We start from the raw sequence: 20,061 nt of genomic DNA, 5'->3' as shown, positions 1-20,061 counted from the left end.
CGTGGTGGGAAAAGCAGACAGTTCTTTGCACTTACATCCAGACTTAGCTGGAAGGACCAAAAACACACAAGGTGACTGCTAAGAATTACAGGCATATTTTCATAGTTCAAAGGAATAGCCGAGTTCCTAGTTTCCTCTGTTTATATTTTGGAAATTAGTTAAATTTATCAACAGTGTGTCTTTGCACGCACCCCTATGTTCATTGCATCACTGTTCACGACAGCCAAAACATGGAAACAACCTAAATGTCCATCGACAGAGGAATGGATAAAGAAGACGTGGCACATATATACAATGGAATACTACTGAGCCATAAAAAAGAATGAAAGAATGCCATTTACAGCAACATGGATGGACCTAGAGACTATCATACTACGTGAAGTAAGTCAGACAAAGACAAATAACCGTATGATATATCACTTACATGTGGAATCTAAACTATGGCACAGACGAACCTATCTATGAAACAGAAACAGACTCACAGATACAGAGATCAGACTTGTGGTTGCCAAGGGGGAGGGAGAGGGATGGAGTGGGAGTTTGGGATTAGCAGATGCAACTAGTGTATATACACTGGATAAACAACAAGGTCCTACTGTAGAGCACAGGGAACTATATCCAGTCTCCTGGGATAAAACATAATGGAAAAGAATATCAAAAAAGAATGTCTCTGTGTGTATAACTGAGCCACTTTGCTGTACAGCAGAGACTGGTACACCATTGTAAGTCAACTACACTTCAGTTAAAGAAAAAACAAAAAAAAACCCAATGTATTTTTGGACAAATATATAAAGCACATGCTATGATATTTGTAAAATTAATCCAGTTCCTGCCCCTACCCTGCAAAAAACTTGTTGCCTACATGTGCACTTGTAAAGTTATAGTAAACAAAAAATTCCCCATTGTGATTTTCACACACACACACACACACACTCACACAGATGTGCTCCTGATCAATTGCTGGAATGATCTGAGAAGACACGGATGGGTCATCGGCTATGATAGGTACTTGAAAATTAATATTTGACATAGAAACTGCCCAAGGGTATTTCCTTAATTACTATGCAATGAGTAAATAACCGAAGGTCTGATGACTTGAAAATTGACAGCCATTGAGCCTAATATTTTCAACCCAGGACTTTTTCTAGGGTGTTTGGACAACCGGCCGCGGTCGGCGTGAGAAGAGCCCTGGGCTGGGGTGAGGGAGGCGCGTGGGGGGCTTACGTTTGGAGGTCCCCCGGCGGCCTCTGTCCGATGGACTTGAGCAGGGGCTCTGGCCGGAGCGCCACCTTGGGGGGCATTTTGGGGCTGGAGTCCGACTCCCCGCTTTCCTCGTCACCCATGGCTTTGATGTAACTGCCACTCCTCGTCCTTCTGCAGGGAATTTCCTCGTCTTTGCCCCCCGTGGGGTACCCTCCCCACTCGTCCTGGGGCACCTAGGAGAGAACAGACAGGGCGTGCGTCAGCCTTGGCGTCAGAATCCCGTTACTGCCTCTCTGGGGACAAATCCTCGGAGCTCGTGAAGACACAGCTTGTTATGGTCACTCAGCAGTGAAAGTCACACGCTTCTTAGGGGTCTGTCATTCAAATCCCCAAAGGACATTAATATACAATTATTGTTTTCTCCCCTGTTATAAAAGTAATAAATGTTATGGGAAAAGTGAGACAATGTTAGAAAGAAAAACCCGTTTGTAGTCTCAAAACCCGGAAAAAAGCACCACTAACATTTAGATTTATTTCCTTCTGGTAGGAAAGCAGTTGAAACTTGAGAAAAGTGGAAAAAGAGGTCCCCAGTGTGGAGAACAAGAAATAAGAGGAAGAAGGAGACCAAAGGAGGACACCCTGCTGCGTGGCGAGGGCTGACAGGGGCGCACCCCACCGTCGGGCCCCCACGCCAGGGCTTTGCACGCCCGGGAAGCACACACTGCGCTGGGTGGGGACTCAGACCCCGAACGCTGTCCACGGCGTGGGTCCCAGCAGAGCGACGCCCCCTCAGCGCTTCTGTGTCACTTCCGGGGTGCATGGGCTACGCCGCGAAGAGGATGAAGCAGGCCTGCACTCCGTGTCCACCCCCCATCTGGGAAACCCGGTGTGCTCACACAGCACACACAAGTCTCAGGGTGTCTACACCGCACGCGCCTGCCCCGTGCAGCTCACCTTCCACCAGCCGTGACCCTTACAAAGACCCAAACCACGCCAAGCAGCGGCCGAGGGTAGAGGGCTGCACGATTCCGCACGTGCCCGCGCCGTCACACGGAGTTACGCAGTCCAAGGACCTAACACGTGCTCTCCGTGCTGCAGGACGCGATCTCCCGGAGTACTCTTCACCGAGACAGAGGACGGCGCAAGTCTGTACTGACAGTCTTCGGAGACAGGGTTCTTCCTGTGGTGACTATTCAGAGACTTACGGACACTCAGGTCATCCTAAGAGGAGTCCTGCCATTTTTCCAGGGTTTTTAAAAAATTTGATTGAAGTCTAGTTGGTTTACAATGCTGTGTTAATTTCTGCTGTACAGCAAAGCGACTCAGTTATAGACGTATATATCTATTTTTCATATTCTTCTCCCTTATGGTCTATCACAGGAGACTGAATAGAGTTCCCTGTGCTATACAGTAGGACCCCGTTGTGTATCCATCCTATATATAATAGTTTGCACCTGCTAACCCCAAGCTCCCAATCCACCGCTCCCCCAGCCCCCCTTCGCAACCGCAGTCTGTTCTCTGTGTCTGTGAGTCTGTTTCTGTTTCGTAGATATGTTCCTTTGTCACCTTTCCAGTTTTGATGGTGCCAGTGGGCCCATTTGTCACCATCCCCGCCAGGGACGCACATGCCTGGATGGAAAGGCAGAGTTTTCAGCTGAAGGCACCTTTTCTCCATTTTCTTAAAACACATCTTCAGACATCTCGCATGTTACAGCCCAGGAGGGGAAACCGGGGATGGGACAGGATGTACCTTCTGCGGTTCCGGCCAAGACAAGTAGGGACAGGGCGGCCCCTCACTGAGAGGTGAGGGGGTGGGCATCAAGCCCGTCCAGGCCCCGTGGTGACACGTCGTGGGTCCTGCCTGCAGTTTGTGTTTTAAAACAGCTCCCCCTCCGCCCACCCCAAGCTGGCGTAGGTCCACGGGAAGCGCGTGGAGACATCGCAGCCACACACAGGAAGAGGAGGGGGCTTAACAGGGTGGAGATTCCAGGTCCTCAGTGGACCGTGACCCCCAGGGCTGTGTGGCCCTGGGGGGTCCGCAGCCGAGTCCCTGCAGCTGCAGAGCAGGGGCCGCGTGGGTGGCATTTCCAAGCTCCGTGTTGCCGGGTGCTGAGTGCCCGTCTCCAGGGGGTTTCAAGAGGACAGTGACCCTGGGGGTGGTCCAGAGTGGGCGGGCGGGCACGAGGCCACAGACGGCAGTGCAGAACCGCCAGAGACACGGTGGGAGGAGAGAAAGGCCCGGTGACAGAGCAAGCAATCAGCCCCCCGGGAAACGGGCGTAGATTTACGCACATAGAAGGTATCTCCTGACTCTCAGGATTTGGGGCACAAGGGAGAAGGAAGACTGAGCTTCTCTGGGCATTTAGGTCCTCATCCATGGGTTTTCTTACCAAAAGTCAGTTTTCCACCATCAGAACAAATTACCAGGATGGATACAGGTGTGGGCACAGACATTTCCACGCCATTTCACGCCAGGTGGTAATGTGGGTCCAACATTTACAGCCACGTATCAGAAGACTTCAGACTGTGGGTGCCTCTGACCCAGCAATGTCCCCAGGCAACAGGATTCATGCCAGGGACTGTGAACCATTCATTAGGGTCAAAGGAGGAAAACTGATAATATCTCACGGGGTGGCGGGAAATATTTACTACAAGCATGCCATGGATACTGTGCAGAAGAATTGCTATTTAGCCGACGAAGGGTGTTCATGGGCGTGAGCATTTTAGCGTATGCACTCCGTGTTCTTATACTTTAACGACAGATATGCCTGCAACATGCATAGACACGTAGCCGGAAGGATGTGGAACCATCCCTGGGAGATACTGACCACGGGTTTCTCAATGATTTTTCCTTACACTTATGTCTTCTAAGTTTTCTACATGGACCATATATCTTGCTAGTGTAATAAGAAGTAAACTTTAGAAAATTTAGTCCCTAATGACAGTACATTTCAGTAGGAAGGCAGGCATAAAAGAAAGTGAATTATGGTTTAATTAGGGCTACAGAAGCAGGTGTGGAGGGAAAACAGGGAAGCAGCCAGTGGAAGCTGTGGACAGAGAGGAAATGATCTGGGAAGGCCTCCTGGAGGAGGGGTCTGGGCTCTAACTTCCTGGGATTTGAGCAGCAGGCAGATAGCCAGGACATGGAAGCAACCTAAGTGTCCATCAACAGATGAATGGATAAAGAAGATGTGGCACATATATACAATGGAATATTACTCAGCCATAAAAAGGAACGAAATTGAGTTATCTGTAGTGAGGTGGATGGACCTAGATTCTGTCCTACAGAGTGAAGTAAGTCAGAAAGAGAAAAACAAATACCATATGCTAATACATATATATGGAATCTAAGACAAAAAAAAAAGGTCATGAAGAACCTAGGGGTAAAGACGGGAATAAAGACACAGACCTACTAGAGAATGGACTTGAGGATATGGGGAGGGGGAAGGGTGAGCTGTGACAAAGTGAGAGAGTGGCATGGACATATATACACTACCAAACGTAAAATAAATAGCTAGTGGGAAGCAGCCGCATAGCACAGGGAGATCAGCTCGGTGCTTTGTGACCACCTAGAGGGGTGGGATAGGGAGGGTGGGAGGGAGGGAGACACAAGAGGGAGGAGATATGGGAACATATGTATATGTATAACTGATTCACTTTGTTATAAAGCAGAAACTAACACACCATTGTAAAGCAATTATACTCCAATAAAGATGTTAAAAAAAAAAAAAAAATGAAGAGGGAGGCACCAAAGGCCCAGGAAGGAGGAGGCCGGGGGTTCCTCTATGGGCCGGGCGCTCCCGGGAGGAGGCTGCAGACGGCAGGAGACAGATGGAGAGGAGCCGGGAAACATGCATCCCCACTGGCAGCTTTATGGAGTTTTTGTGAATTAAAAACATGTTTCCGTAAAAAAAACAAAGATTTTCTCCCCAGCAGCTTGTGAATTAACTAACAAATGAGAGCAGCTTGTATTTTTTTGTTTCTGATGTAAGCCGCCAATTTCGCAGTCTCTGACAGGAGAGATTTCAATACAGAAGGAGGGTAAACCAGAGTCAAGCGTGGGCTCTGAATACCGCTTCCAAAGCACATGTCTCCAGGCTGTCAAAAGAACAAGGGAGTGACACGAAAATGCCACCGTGTCTCAGTCAATAACTCTTTCTTGGGTACATTACAGCGTCAAAAGCCTGCAATGGCAGGTAAGGGTGGCCAGGGTTGGCCCCAAACCCACAAGTGCTTTAATGAACGAACAAATGAACTTCCTTTCACAGTGACCACTGACCTCTGCAAATCCATGCGTGATCTTTGCTGCATTAGGCGATAATTATTACTTTAGTTCCTACTTGCATAGAGTGATATTTATGATGTCTAAATAGGCATTTTCCTAAGGTTGAGTTGAGTGTACAGTTCAGTGTCTCCTGCTCCTTGCTTGAAGGAAACTTCAACGCGGCAGGTTAAAATGTCCTTTCTTCCTTTCAAGCAGCAAGGCACGGGTGACAAGGGCCGGGGTTTCGTAATAATATTCTCTTTCAGGTGTTGAAACCAAGGAAAAAAATGTCATCAAACGCTGTGTGTCCCTGTAGGGAAATGTCTTCTCCATTCATTCCAGAAAGTTTTTGTGTTTTGTTTTAAATGCACGCTCGCCACTGGGAATATAATTGACAGCAAGACAGCTGGGCTTCTCAGTTGCAGGTTTTTACAGTAAACAACAACGGTTCCAAGTGGGGACACCCTCTAGGGCCACCCAAGACATCCATCGGGGGAAGCCGTGAGTGCCACATACTTGGGGGACACGACCAGCATCCTGGGGGCCAGAGATGCTCGTTCGCAGGAAAGCATGACGCAATCCCACCCCCGTGAAGAACTGGCTTGTGTGCTGTATGCTTTTCTGTCTATAATGACCTGAGCCTTGAATCTAACTCTTCTTTGTATGTAAGCTAAAGTTGTTTTGCTTTTTTCATTTGCATGGTCTTAATGAACAGTGGATTTTTCAGGAATGCAACTAACCATGTAAATCAAGGGAAGAGAGAACTTTGTTTGGTGTGATCCTTCCCCAAGAAATGTGGACCATTGCCGAAAATCCCATCTGGTGGGTGAATCTGCTGGTGGTGCGTGAATCATGACTATTCCCTCCACAGGTCTAAATTACTGTGTCTTCATCCAGAAACAAGCGTCCGAATACTTCCTTCTGTACATGTTTGTCATGTGCCCAGACATTTTTATATTAAAATTCATGTTCTTAGTTAAAAGTGACCCTCCTTTTATTTCTGTTTTATTAGCGTTTGGGCACATTATACATGTAAACAAACCTATACAGCTGACCCTTGAACAATGCAGGTGTTGGGGCGCTGACCCTCCACGCAGCCAAAAATCCGAGGATAACTTGTAGTCAGTCCTCCACGTGCTTCGCTCAGCATCTGAGGAGTCAACCAGCCGTGGATCACGTAGTGCTGAGCATTTACTACTGAAAAATTCCACCTACAAGTGGACCCACGCAGCTCCAACCTGTGTCGTTCAAGGGTCAAATCTATACTCAGAATAGTGTGTGTAGGTCGGTTACACATGAATTTCATTTTAGAATAGTCCAGGAGACACCGTGAAATATTTGCTATAAACAGGATACTTGGTTTGACATGTTTAGGAGCCATGGTTACGGGCAGGAAAGTTGTTTAAACAATCGCACAATGGGTATAAATGCATGGACTTTGGAGAGGGCGTGGGTTAGCTATCAACAAGCCTCCTAGGACCTGAGAAGGCGTTTCACAAGAAGGTGTCGCACATGTTCCAGAACCACTGCGTACAAAAACAACTGAGGTTACCAACTTAAACAAGGGATCAAGGTTAGCATTACCCCTGATACGACATATAAACATCACGTACCCCTTGATATGATGCACTGAACAGGACACGATATCATTTCTGGGTAGTCTTGCCAAAAATGCATAACTTTCATCATGAAAACATCTGAGAAACCCAAACTGAGGGACACTCTACAGAATAACTATTATTCTTCGAGAGTGTCAAGGTCATTAAGGTAAGGAAAGATTGGGGAACCACCATGTATTGGAGGAGATTAAGGAGACACGATAACTAAAAGACTGTGGGAACAGAAAGAGGACATCGGGGAAAACTGGTGAAATTCCCATGAGATCTGTTTTTAAGTTAGTAATATTATAACGTTGTTAATTTCCTGATTTTGATAACGGTGCTATGTTTATCTAAGTTGTTAACACAGGAGAAATGGGGTGAAGGGTATATCTCAGTTTTCTATTATTGCAACTTTTATGTAAATCTAAAATTATATCAAAATAAAAAGAAAAAAATTAAAAAAAAATAAAAAAAGGAAGGCGTCTCATAAAAAGGCTTCCCAGCTGAGCTCGGACACCTGAGAGGTGGGTGGTGCTGGGAGGGATGCTGAGGGTGGGGAGGCAGCGCCGGGGGGAGGAGGTGCAGGCGGAGGGGTCCCTGCCCCCAGCCCAGGAGAGTCGGCTTCTGATGAACCCAAGTCCACCTAGTTCTAACTCTCACGCTCTTGGGACAACCCCAGTGGTTCTCAGCTGGGGGTAATTCTGTCTCCCGGGGACACTTGGTGACGTCCGGAGACAAGTTTGGTCATCTCCAAGGTGGGGAGACTGCCTCCTGGCCGCTGGAGGCTTGAGGCCAGGGATGCCGCTAACATCCTTCCCTGACCCCCGTGCACAAGAGAGAACCGCCAGCCCAAGCGTCAGCTCTCCTTTGATTTCTACCATGCACATTCACAGTCACACACAGCCCTCGTCCTTCTTGACTGGTAAACGTGGACAGAGTAGAATATTCACCCACACGATATTATTATAGGTTTATATAATGACTGATGATTTTCCAAGCGCCTTTCTTACACTGTGTTGAGTCTCACCACAAAGGGTGATGTATACAAGATCAATGAGGCAGAAAGGTTGACCGGGCTCACGGCTGGCAAATACTCGAACCCCAGCATCCTTCAGTGAAGAATTTATCTCAACAATATTTCCCAAATGCCTGTCACAGGCCTGAGACCATATGAGGGACTCAACACGATGCACTGAGCGGGCCGCGGCCTGCTGGAGGTGATCCTGTGTGCTGGTCATAAATGAGTCCCCTGTCGGCACCGTCCATATGTGCCGGGCACTGTCCCCATGTGCTGGGCACTGTCCATATGTGCCGGGCACCGTCCATATGTGCTGGTCACTCTCCTATGTGCCGGGGACTGTCCCCATGTGCTGGGCACCGTCCATATGTGCTGGTCACTCTCCTATGTGCTGGGCACTGTCCCCATGTGCTGGGCACCGTCCATATGTGCTGGTCACTCTCCTATGTGCTGGGCACCGTCCCCATGTGCCGGGCACTGTGCCCATGTACTGGGCACCGTCCATATGTGCCGGGCACTGTCCCCATGTGCTGGGCACCGTCCATATGTGCCGGGCACTGTCCCCATGTGCTGGGCACCGTCCATATGTGCCGGGCACTGTCCCCATGTGCTGGGCACCGTCCATACGTGCTGGTCACTCTATGTGCTGGGCGCCGTCCCTACGGGCTGGTCGCTCTCCTACGTGCTGGTCCCTGTCCCCGTGTGCTGGGCACTGTCCATACGTGCTGGTCATGCCCCCCATGCCCTCTCCTGTCCCCTCTGGTCCCCGGTCTCCTCCCCCCACACCCTTCTCTGTGCCCTGACACTGAGGGAGCCTCTCGCCAGTCCGGGTCCCTTAGCCTCCGGTTCTGGTTGGCTCTGCCGGGGCCTGCACTGCGGGGGGAGTGGAGGGGGTTGCAGAGCGCCTTCCAGAGCTCTCTCCAGCTTCGGGCCCACGGTCTGCCAGGAGCTGCCTCAACCAGGCTTCCGAATGCTGGGGGTCCTGCTTCCACGGGCCCCCTCTCTCCAGACCCTGCCCACAGGCCTAGGATGGTAATGGTTTCCCCTGTGCTCTGGGAATGGCTCCTTTCAAACCCTTCCCAGGGGATCCCACTGCTCTCCAGGACCCACCCATCCACTGTCACGAAAGAACAGAGACGGCAAAATGACCCATGATGTGAGCGTGTCTTATGTGCTGATGAAATCGGCCAAGACGTGCACGTGGAAACACAAGAGACCGATTGTGAGAAGCGCCTGGAAGAGGGACGAGGGTTTCCATGGGGACTCCGGGGGAAGGGACCCGCCACCTCAGCAGGTTTGGGGAGTAACCCAACCCACAGAGGGGCCAGAGAAATCTAGTGGCCGTGATGCCAGCCATTCCCGGCGGGGACAGCCCCGGGGCTCCGGGGGTCTGGGAACTGGGTGAAACAATTAAGTTTGTGAGAAGCTTATCAGAATGACTGGTTTTCTGGAGTTGGATGGTCTTTATGAGCCCTAATTCCAACCATCCTGAAGAGTCATGAATCCCGTGAGAGCAGAAGAGGCTGGGGGCGCATCCATCCTCCTGATCGCCCCGATTCCAGAACCACCCAGACGCCTCCAGTGCCTGGAAAGACGCTGGCTTTGTTGAACCGACATCTGAGCATCTTTTCACTGCTTCCAGGTGTCCTGCGGCATCACAGGACAAATGAGCCTCCTCGTTCCTTCATTCGGGGCTTTACTACGAGTCCGACCCCACCAGACGCAGGGATAATGCGGTGACGGGGGTGCGGAGTCCTGTTGGGGAGACAGATCGTCGTAGACCGGCGAGCAGAGCAATGCAGGCGGAGGGAGGGACGGGGACACGAGACACACTCAGGACAGTTGGGGCGGCCACGTCAGCCAGGGTGTGGGAGGTGGTCAGCGTCAGAGCTCAGCTCTTAGTCAGAAGTCAGCTTTCACTTCTGATCACGTGGAAGCACACGTCCAGGGCTCTGGAAGCCTGAGGCCCCTTGAAGTGCTTACTGCAGAAACCAGAAGAGGCCCCCTTTGGTAAAGGTGGATGGTTTTTCTAAAGCACAAACAGAACCCACTGAACGAATGTCGCTGGGAAATGCAGTGTTTGTAGGATGTACTTCTGTGCGCGCGCCGCGTACTTCATCAACTTGATGACCAGCTTCCGCTCTGGGATGGAGGATGCTCACGACTCATGGAGCGTTTGGAGCCCTTTCCCGTGAAGGACGGTGGGGCAGGATCGGTGCCCAGGTCTGGGGGCGTGCGGACCTCGGTGGGATGGAGGTTGGGAGCGGGGCTGAAATACTCTGCAAGTGTGGGAAGATTTTCACGCTTCCCAGTGGCTCTCGCCGCTCCACGGTCCTTCTGCCCCTCCCCTCTGGCGGCTCCCTGGAGTGTCATGTTGGGACGGGAACTCTTCCTGAATTAAACACCAAACAAGATGCTGCCTTCAGAACAGCAGCCTCATTAGCACAGACACCGGGGTAAGACCCCTCGTCGCCCGGAGACCCTGCGGGTCTGGACCACCAGTCGGGCAGAGACAATCAAGAGAGGAAGTGGGGAGGGAGAGTGAAGGAGGCCTGCGGAGAGGCCAGGAGACCAGGACGGGAGAAGGGGGTACCGAGCTGGTGCTGGCCCTGGGTGATGTGGCGCTGCAGTGCGATGTGATGGGGGCCAAGGCCTGTGTTCCTGGCATGTTCCCACGTGTCCCCGCCGTGTTCTCTAGACGACGCAGTTGCCCTCACCTGTCCTCCCATCAGGGCCAGGAGGGCACCTCCTACCTTCGTGTCCCTAGAACCCGGGGCAGCACATGACAAGGGGGCCACCTGTTCCCTGAGCTAACCCCCCGCAGGTCACCCGCCCAATTAACGTGACATTCATTAACACTCTGACCTTAGACGCTTTGTCTGCTGATGGAGAAACTACCAAAACAAGCTCTTTCAAAGAATAATAGGGACCATAATTTTCTTTCAATTCTGCCTATTGTCTGCTTTGACCTACTTAAAAACATAAAGACTCTTGCTCTAATGTTAACTATGTATTCTGTACAAACCAAAGGTAAAAGTGAAAAGCAATCCTTTGTTCAGCTCCAAATCTCTCTAGCTTTTGGTGGAAAAAGACAAGCGTACGAGCATTTATTTCTCCCTTCTGTTCTTGTAAATCTTATTCCTACGGTAGCATCTACAGAGAAATTCTTCCGATCCCCCTACCTTCCGGCTGTGAAATAAATCTGCGCGGGCGAGGATCCAGAGTTTTGTATCCTTCCCCAGAAAGCGTAACGCAGTCAGCACGGTGAAGCCCTGTAGCACAAGGTCCTGGAAGTCCTAGGCCAACAGGACAAAGGAGCCCGGGAAGGAGGCGGAGCTCGCGATGCTCCTGGCCTCAAATCTCCCCCCGCACCCATCCCCCCGTGATCCAGCGGGGCCCCGGGGAGGGGGGCGCTTGGTGGGAACCCGTCTCCTGAGTGAGCGCCTCACCCGCGTTTCTCTGGGGCCCCGTGGTGCCGCCCTGCCTGCGACGTGGCTCCCACCGCGGGCGACCGTGGTCCAGACTGTTCTGAGGCTGCATCGTGAGTGGCCCCCAGAGTGTCCCTTCACGAGGACCACGCGGCTGGGTCTACGACTGCCCACTCCGAGTGAGGCCCTGGGGGGTTTGCGGGCCTGCGTGATGTCATTTAACACCGGGGCTTGTTCCACCGAATCACAACTTTTCACGGGACCCAGTCACGTGTCATTTCTCACACATTCTCATACGAGGACGAATGTTCCGACGTCTGGAGACGGGATTTTGCTGGAGCCGCGGCTGGACGGACGACCCTCTCGCTCCAGCGGGCGAGGTCCTTAGTGACTCTCACGCTAGCAGTGGGGGACCACGGGCGGGGGGGCTGATGGTGGAGGCCCGACCACCGCTTGACAAACACGATGGCCCGAGATGAGGCTGTGTGACCCCTCGAGACCCCACAGTTGGAGCCCAGACTGCGGGGAACGTCAGACAAATGGGTTCCTAACCACCCCCCAAAATAAAATCCCTGGGGAGGACAGTGGTGGCAAGAGAGAGCAAAGAGAAGGAGACAGAGGAGAAACCAACAGATTTTTCATGGACAGGTGACCCCACCCCGCGCAGGCCCCTGATCTGGACGCCGATGCCAACACACCGTGAGAGAGAACTGCGGGCAGACAGGGAACCCTGGACATTGACCAGATATTGACACTCTGAAGAACTGTGATTCCGTAATGTCTTAACGGCATCGCAGTTGTGCTTCCAAAGGAAGAGCCCTTACCTTCCAGTGTGGGTCTTTTAGAGATAAATACAGAAACACCTACCTAGGCTGTGTGGGCTTTGTTTCAACTTAACCTGGACAGGAAGGCAGGTGAGGTACCGATGGGACAAAACTGGCCCTGAATCGATCATTCCCGAGGCTGGGTGATGAGTGTTGGGGGTTCATTATGTTGCACTCTTGCCTTTATATCGGATTACTAGTTTCCATGATTAGCAGATGTTCGGTAAGTGGAGAGGGGACAGAAAACATTTAAGAGAGAGGCCCTGAGGGGTAAGAGGTGCCCCAAGAAGTGTTGTGGAAAAGTCAGGTCACTGAGTCAGGCACCCAGGGGCCCCATACCCCAGCTGCAGGTCCATCCTGATGTGCTCAGGGGACACTGCATTGGAGATTTCCCAGGTCCAAACACGTACACAAACAGGAGAGTTTTGCTTCTCTCACAATGACTAGACTGGGCCCTGGATGCACTTGTCATATTTCTTTAGAGATGTACAGGTAAAATTTTCATATTTATATATCACTGGCATTTGCTAACTACAAGCAAAATTTAAGTCTCTCCCATTGCTACAAAAATAATATTTTATCCATCTGCCAATTTGTCTCCTTGAATAAATCTTCCTATAAAAGCAATTTGGTTAGCATTTCCTTTGCAAACAGAACCACTGGGTTTTGGACCATGTTCCAGGACGGCAATTGGAGTTGCTAGAATGATTTGCAGCCACCTGACGCCCGAAAAGATTCACAGTTGTTTATCTGTTCCATTAATTGACCGTCTGATGACTCAGCCAGCATTTAGCGCTATTACTCATTATTCCGTGAGGATTTCTCTAACCCAGAGCACAGCCTACAGCAACTGCTGTCGGCCAAGTCGAAGGGATTGTGAATTGGAATACAAATTATACATACACTGGAGGAAAACTTCAGACTTTCCAGCTTTGTTAACAGCACTGTTAGCTGACAGAAGTAACTGCAGAGGCCTCTTAAAAGGGGTGGGTGCCTCTCAGTGGGTGGCGCTCCCCTAGCTCCCTCGGGGGTGGCATGGTTAGGAGGCCCAGAGGAGAAGGGAATGATCTAAAACAGAGAATTCACAATATGCCACCTCCAGCCAGCCACTGCCTTTAATCTGTTTTTGCCTTTGGTGAATGTAGTTCACCCACACCCCAGGGGAACGCATGTGGCTTCCATAATCATGCTCCTGGGCTTAAAGATGCTGCTGTCGAGTAAGACCTGCGAACTCGCTCAAGCTCACCCCTGGACCAAACCAGCCACTTTCAAATGGGAAAGCACGACCACGGGCCGACACACGTTTGTGGCCGGTGCTACATCCTGGCCCGTCGTACCCAGGGCTACGGTCTGGAGGAAGGACGGGGCGTCCTCCAGGGCGCTCCCCACTCGGCCTGCCGAGACGGCGCGCAGTGCCCTCCCTTACCTGCAGGTAGTGGCAGGGCCGCAGTGGCGGCTTCAGCTCCGGGGGCCCCAGCGGCTTGTCCAGGTGCAGGGAGCTCTTGCGGTAGGCCTCCTTGGCCTGGCTCACCGTGAGCGTGGACCAGGAGCTGCGCTTCATGTACTTGGCTTCCGGCGCCAGGGCCAGGCCCTCACAGGCTGAGCACTTGACGTCGCTGTTGCTCTTGGAAATCCTCAGGGAGAGGTCCCCGAAGGGGCTGGCCAGAGCGTCGGGGTAGCAGTGGGCCGTGGGGTCGGCGGGGTGACGGCTGAGCACGCTGGAGGCTCGGTAGGTGCTGTCACTGTCCAGGTTGTCGTCCGAGCTCCACCAGCTGCTGAGTCCCGAGCGGTGCCGGCCCTCGGCCTTGCGCTCCCGGCTCTTACTCCGTTTGCTGTGCTTGGAGTGGTGGCCGTGGGCGTGCTCGTCTGCCCGGCCGTCCCCCTTGGTGCCGTTGACGTGGCCCTTGGACGAGCCCTCCAGGGAGTGGGACTTGGTGAAGAGCTTCTGCACGGAGTGGACCAGGTGGCGGATGCGGCCAGGGCTCTCGCTGCGCTGTTCGGCAGCCGCGGAGGTGCGCTGGTACTGCAGCGTGTGGAAGCCGTCCCTGTGCAGGGGCAGCTGCTTCTCGAACTGGTCCAGCAGGTTGGCCGGGATCCGGTTGGTCTTGGCGCCAGCGTGGGCCACGGCACAGTCGTCCCTGGTGTCGTAGTGGGAGCTGTAGTGCATCCGGGGAAAGGTGCTGCTGGACACGTGGTCTCCCAGCGCCACCGGCAGCATCACGCAGTCAGAGTGGACGGAGGCCCGCGGGGAGCAGCGGTGACGCTCCATCGGGCAGCTCTCGGCCGGGCTGAGCAGGTAGGGCTGCCGCGCCTCCGGGCCACGGTGCAGGTAGCTGTGGCTGTGCTCGCAGTCCTCGGGGGGCGTCAAGCCACAGGTGTGGCCGGAGCACAGCGGGGGCTGGTTCCGACTCCCGGGTAAGCCTTTCATAGCCCTCAGTGCAGGGGAGTACCTGTCTTCATTGAAGTGCTGAGTCGGGGACCATGAGTGCGGCTGGTCTGTCGAGAGAACACAGAAGCACCGTGTCAGACTCGGTGGGAACACGGACGGGAGCCCTCGCTTGACACCCTTCCCTCTACACGTGGACTATGTGTAGCCCGTGGCCACTCCTGGTCTGGACACTCAAGTGAACGATCATTGTTTTATACCACATCGCCCGCTCCAAAGTGTAAGAGCACTAAAAGTAACTTCGATACTCCCCGGTGTATTCGTAGTTCGACAACTACGAATACTTAATGCCTAATACATTCATCAGGTCTCCTGACAGCAAGATTTTGTGGCGTTAAACAGATGAACAATTTGGGGGAAAAAAACAAGTTACATTTCAACTAGACTTGCGTGTTGTGGTTCAGTTTAAGAAGTCTGAGAAATCACACCTGGTATTTCATCAGCGATACTGCCTGGTGGGCTGGCGCACCACACGCTAGGGTGCTGGTCACGAACCACTTACTGAAGCTGTGTCCTCGCTATGCAGGCGAGCAGCGGGGGTGACTTTCTCAAGGCCACCGTCCGCGTCAACGTGAGGATGGAACCAGGATGTCCTGACTTCCTATTTCAGATGGTTGACTTTGAGCTGTACGATTCTACTCAGAAACGTCGGGGAAGAAAGGTCTGATTTTGTGAGCTGCACTACTAGACACAGACCCCCGAACCACCAGAGCCGACCTCTGCAGGATGCTGGGTTTGCTGCTGCTGGGGGTCCCGGTAGGAAGACAGCTGAGCTCAGTGGTTGAAACGGGGGCCTCCGGGCATGGACTAGTTAGGGTTAGGGTCCCCGTTCTGCCAGCACTAGCGTGGGACTCCCGGAAGGTTTCTGGCACCTCAACTGCGCGCTGGCAACAAGCAGAGGTCCAGGAGGAGGACCCACTCAATGATTATCTTTAGCTACATTATGATGACTGTAATTGTTACCATTTTCAATTCTCTTGGGTCAGCATGTATAAAGTCCAGGGTTTACTGGATTCCAGGCTTTGCTAGAGAAGCCCCTCGCTCCACTTCTGCTTCCTGATGCTCCAGCGTCTCTGCTTCTGTTGCTTCCAACTGGTCACCAAACAGATGCAGGAGACACAGACTCTATTATAGTATATGATATGCCTATATACTATGTATGCAAAATGCACATATCCATATAGAATATGCAAACCTAGTATATAATATGCATATAATATAATCTATACAGGAAATACAGACTCTATTATAGCATATGATATGCCTATATACCATGTATGCATAATGTTTAGGTCCATATAGGATATGTATACATAGTATGTTATTTGCATATAATATATAAAGGAAATAGACTCTATTATAGCATATGATATACATATATAGTATGTACACATAATGCATATATCATATATAATATGCATACATTGTACATAGTATGCATATAATATATACAGGAAATACAGACTATTATAGTATATAGCAGGGGTCCCCAACCCCTGGGCCACAGACAGCTACCGGTCCACGGCCTGTTAAGAACTGGGTGGTACAGCAGGAGGTGAGCGGCAGGTGATCCACGGAAGCTCCATCTGTATTTACAGCCGCTCCCCACCGATCGCATTACCGCCTGAGCTCCTCCTACTGTCAGGTCAGGAGCGGCATTAGATTCTCATAGGAGCGCGAACCCTACCGTGAACTGCGCACGTGAGGGGTCTAGGTGGCATACTCTATGAGGATCTAATGCCTGATGACCTGAGGTGGAGCTGAGGCGCTGATGCTAGCGCTGGGGAGCGGCTGCAAATACAGATTATCATCAGCAGAGAGGTTTGACTGCACAGAGACCGTAATAAATCAATTGCTTGCAGACTCAAATCAAAACCCCATCAGTGAGTGGCAAGTGAAAACAAGCTCAGGGCCCCCACTGATTCTGCATTATGGTGAGTGGTATAATTATTTCATCATCTATTACAATGTAATAATAATAGAAATAAAGTACACAATAAATGTAATGCACTTGAATCATCCTGAAACTATCCCCACCCCCCCTCCCCCATCCGTGGAAAAACTGTCTTCTACAAAACTGGTCCCACGTGCCAAAAAGGTTGGGGACCACTGGTATATAGTATACATATACAGTACGTAATATGCACATATGGCATGTAATGTAATGTATACCGGAAATACAGTCTATTATAGTATATACTATGCATTTATAGCATGTATATATAGTGCATATGTCCATATATAAAATGCGTATATAGTATGTGTCTAATATATAGAGGAAATAGATCCTATTAGAGTGTGTAATATGCACATATAGCATGTATGTATAATGCATATATCTGTATATAACATGCATGTATAGTATATAGCATGCATGTAATATATAGAGGAAATAGATCCTACTATAGTGTATAATGTGCACATATAACATATATACGTAGTGCATATACTCACATATAATATGCATATATAGTATATAGCATGCATATAATATACACACGAAATAGCTTCTATATTATAGTGTATGATAGGCACACATAACATGTATACTTAATGCATATATTTGTGTATAATATGCATATACTATCTATAGCATGTGCAGGAAACACAGACTCAGGATGGCAGGCTCCCTGAGGCTACCGGCTGGCCCCAGCCCTGTGCCAGGCCCAGAGCGGATGCTCCGAGCTGCGTGGTGACCAGATACGCTGGCAGAGCCCCTCCCTCTAGGTTCATCTCTCAGCTCTCCTGGGAAGTATCCTGTGCTTCGTCGCATCAAACTGCTGCTCCTTCTGAAAATTCCTCCGCAGGTCCTCTCCACGCTCTGCTTCCCAGCCTGGGGTGCTTCCTCCAGGATTTGCTCTCCGAGACTCGGCTCCAGCACCACCCACCGCAATTCAGACCATGCCTGGGCCCCCTGCGCGCTGTCCTCAGGCTGAGGGTCCAGAAAGGGACGATAAGGGGACCTTCTCAACGCGTGAGAGCCTCGTCTCCTCAGGAAGGAAGCTGTCTGAGCCCCGACCCACCGCGGTGTCCAGCACCCTCTCCCCAGGGCCACTGCCCGCCTCGGCACCACTGTCCTCCTCCAAGAGTGTCCCCCACTCACCCTTAACTCACAAAGCCTCGCCTGAGACACGCACAGAGCCACCCACCCTGACCCCCAAAGTGGCCTCCAAGGGCCACTGTGCGAAACAGGGAAGGAAGTTGAGAGACATGAGGCTTCTCCCTGATGACCACCCACCCAGCTCTCCCGGTGACCCACGCAAGGGAAACGTCACCCCCTGCCAAGGACACTGGCCCAGCGACTGGTCCAAGGTGTGGAAATGGAGCAGGACCCCATGGGGCCCCCCAGGTACACAGGCCCTGCTGTGTCCCCCGTTTCTTGCTGGTAGAAAAAGGCTTTCGTTTCCTAGGCCTTCCACGAGTCCCAAAGAGCAGACTCAATCAGTTACTAGTTAGGGAAATGAGGGAATTGCAGAAATAAAGGAAAATCAGTCAAGCAAGAAAGGTAATGAGAGATTAAACAATAGTTCAGTGATAAAACAGAGTCCTAGTTCCTCCTCAAGGCATGTACCTACCATCTGACACATAGCTTGGGGCTGCTCTGCAGAAACTAGGACCCCTGCCCGGGTGGAAGAGGGTGACTACAGGCTGAGACCCCAGACGGGTCGGAACCAGGAGGTTGAGGACTGAGATTTCTGGAGCATCACCCTGTTGCCTCACCACCGACCAGAAAGTCACGGTCCCTGCAGCCCTCACCCCAGAGGTTGCCTTTAAAAACCTCATGCTCAGGCCAGCCAGTAACACGCATCAGACAAACCTACGTCTCCCATCTTCTTGGTTGTCGCCTCTGGACCAATGAACCTTCTCTGCTCCAAACTCTGACCTTTCGATTTGTTTGGCCTCACTGTGCATCTGACACACGGACTTGGGTTCGACACCAGTGTGGGTTCCAAAGGTCCCCTTTTCAGGCTCCAGAACTGCCACCTGTCAGGCCAGCTCAGATGTGGGAACGCGTTAGAAGAAAGGGACCCGGTTTCACGGATCCCTGAGAAGTTAGGGGCAACCTGGGAGCAACTGACAGCAGGAGAGAAAGTAAACCTTTTCTGAGGATCGCAGGGGGCTGTCTCTCACTCTCTCCTGCATGTTCAGAGCAAACGGTCCCCAACTCCAGGGTCCGTGGGCCCTTTATCTCCAAACAGAGCTTTGCTTCATCCCAGTGTGAGGTGCTTCTCTGTCTCATGGGAGTGGCCATCCCATAATAGCTACACAGTGTCTGTCCTTCTCCACAGCCAAGTTATAACTGGAGCACTTCAATATATCAGGAAAGGATATTTCTGATTATATTTTAATATAATTAAAAGCAAGTTTTCAAAGGAAATTCAGTATTCAATTGATAAACAGCACAAACTGTGCTCTGTCATCTAGACTTTACAGCAGCGTAAAGTTGGCATCCTATTATCTTTTGCTTTATTTTTCCATTAACATGTAATTTAATACAATTCTAATCTTCCTCCATACTAAAAAGCCAGCCCATTATTGCTCCACTCACGTATCCCGTTTCTACCTAATGTTTAGCCTGCAAGCTACACTATGAATGCGGCCCCATAAAAGAACAGCATCAAAGAGAAAAGTTTAACTGAAATGAATTAAATTTGATTATGCCACATGTCGATAATATTCTCATTTCCCCTGAATTCCCTGACATAGGCGTGGAAGCTTACACATTACCTCTCAAAAATAAAACAGGGACAACACACAGGATAATAGTCCGCCGTAAATAATGGTGATACCAAAACATATAATGAGGGCTTGTACTCTGTAGGTTTTTTAATAAGTCTACATAACATATAACAAATACCTTAGGAGCTGGTCATTTCTCTTTGTGAAAGTGAGGTAACAAACACAAAATGCGGAAGGCGTCTTAGCTTCCTGATTTACAGCTATTCACTGAACCCTTTTTTGTTATTAAGCAAAAGAAAACAGCAATTATCATCGTCATTAACTGTCTCCCCGAATTCAAGCTAGGATGTAAATACACATTCTACTGCTGGATTTCATGCGACTGTTGCCACACCCAGTCTAAAAAATCTATTTTGAGTGGTGGAATGAAACCTTTTAAAATACAGCTAATGTGATGCAGTGCTCACTGTGTGTGAACCGTGTCACAGGCTTTACCCTCCTGGCGGCCCCCTGGGAGCAGTGCCTGTCCCCAGTGCAGGCTGAGGGGGCCAAGGCTAGCAGGGCAGTTGGGCAAGGCTCCCCAGGTGGTACCACACG

The 20,061-nt window shown here is 50.9% G+C and overlaps 1 protein-coding gene across 1 annotated transcript in view; it reads right to left on the bottom strand.

Moving 5' to 3' along the window:
* DLGAP2 (DLG associated protein 2) overlaps positions 1-20,061 on the bottom strand; it is a 718,648-nt gene that overhangs the window by 81,832 nt on the left and 616,755 nt on the right. Inside the window, exons 6-7 of the mRNA XM_079909047.1 lie at positions 13,765-14,834; positions 1,225-1,436 (exon numbers count right to left, since the gene is read on the bottom strand). Coding sequence (XP_079765173.1) covers positions 1,225-1,436; positions 13,765-14,834 — 1,282 coding nt within the window. The remainder of the gene's footprint in view (positions 1-1,224; positions 1,437-13,764; positions 14,835-20,061) is intronic.

The sequence above is a fragment of the Stenella coeruleoalba genome (assembly GCF_951394435.1).
Source record: "Stenella coeruleoalba genome assembly, chromosome: 21".
Taxonomy (NCBI): Eukaryota; Metazoa; Chordata; class Mammalia; order Artiodactyla; family Delphinidae; genus Stenella; species Stenella coeruleoalba.
This window is presented reverse-complemented; position numbering and strand designations above follow the sequence as displayed.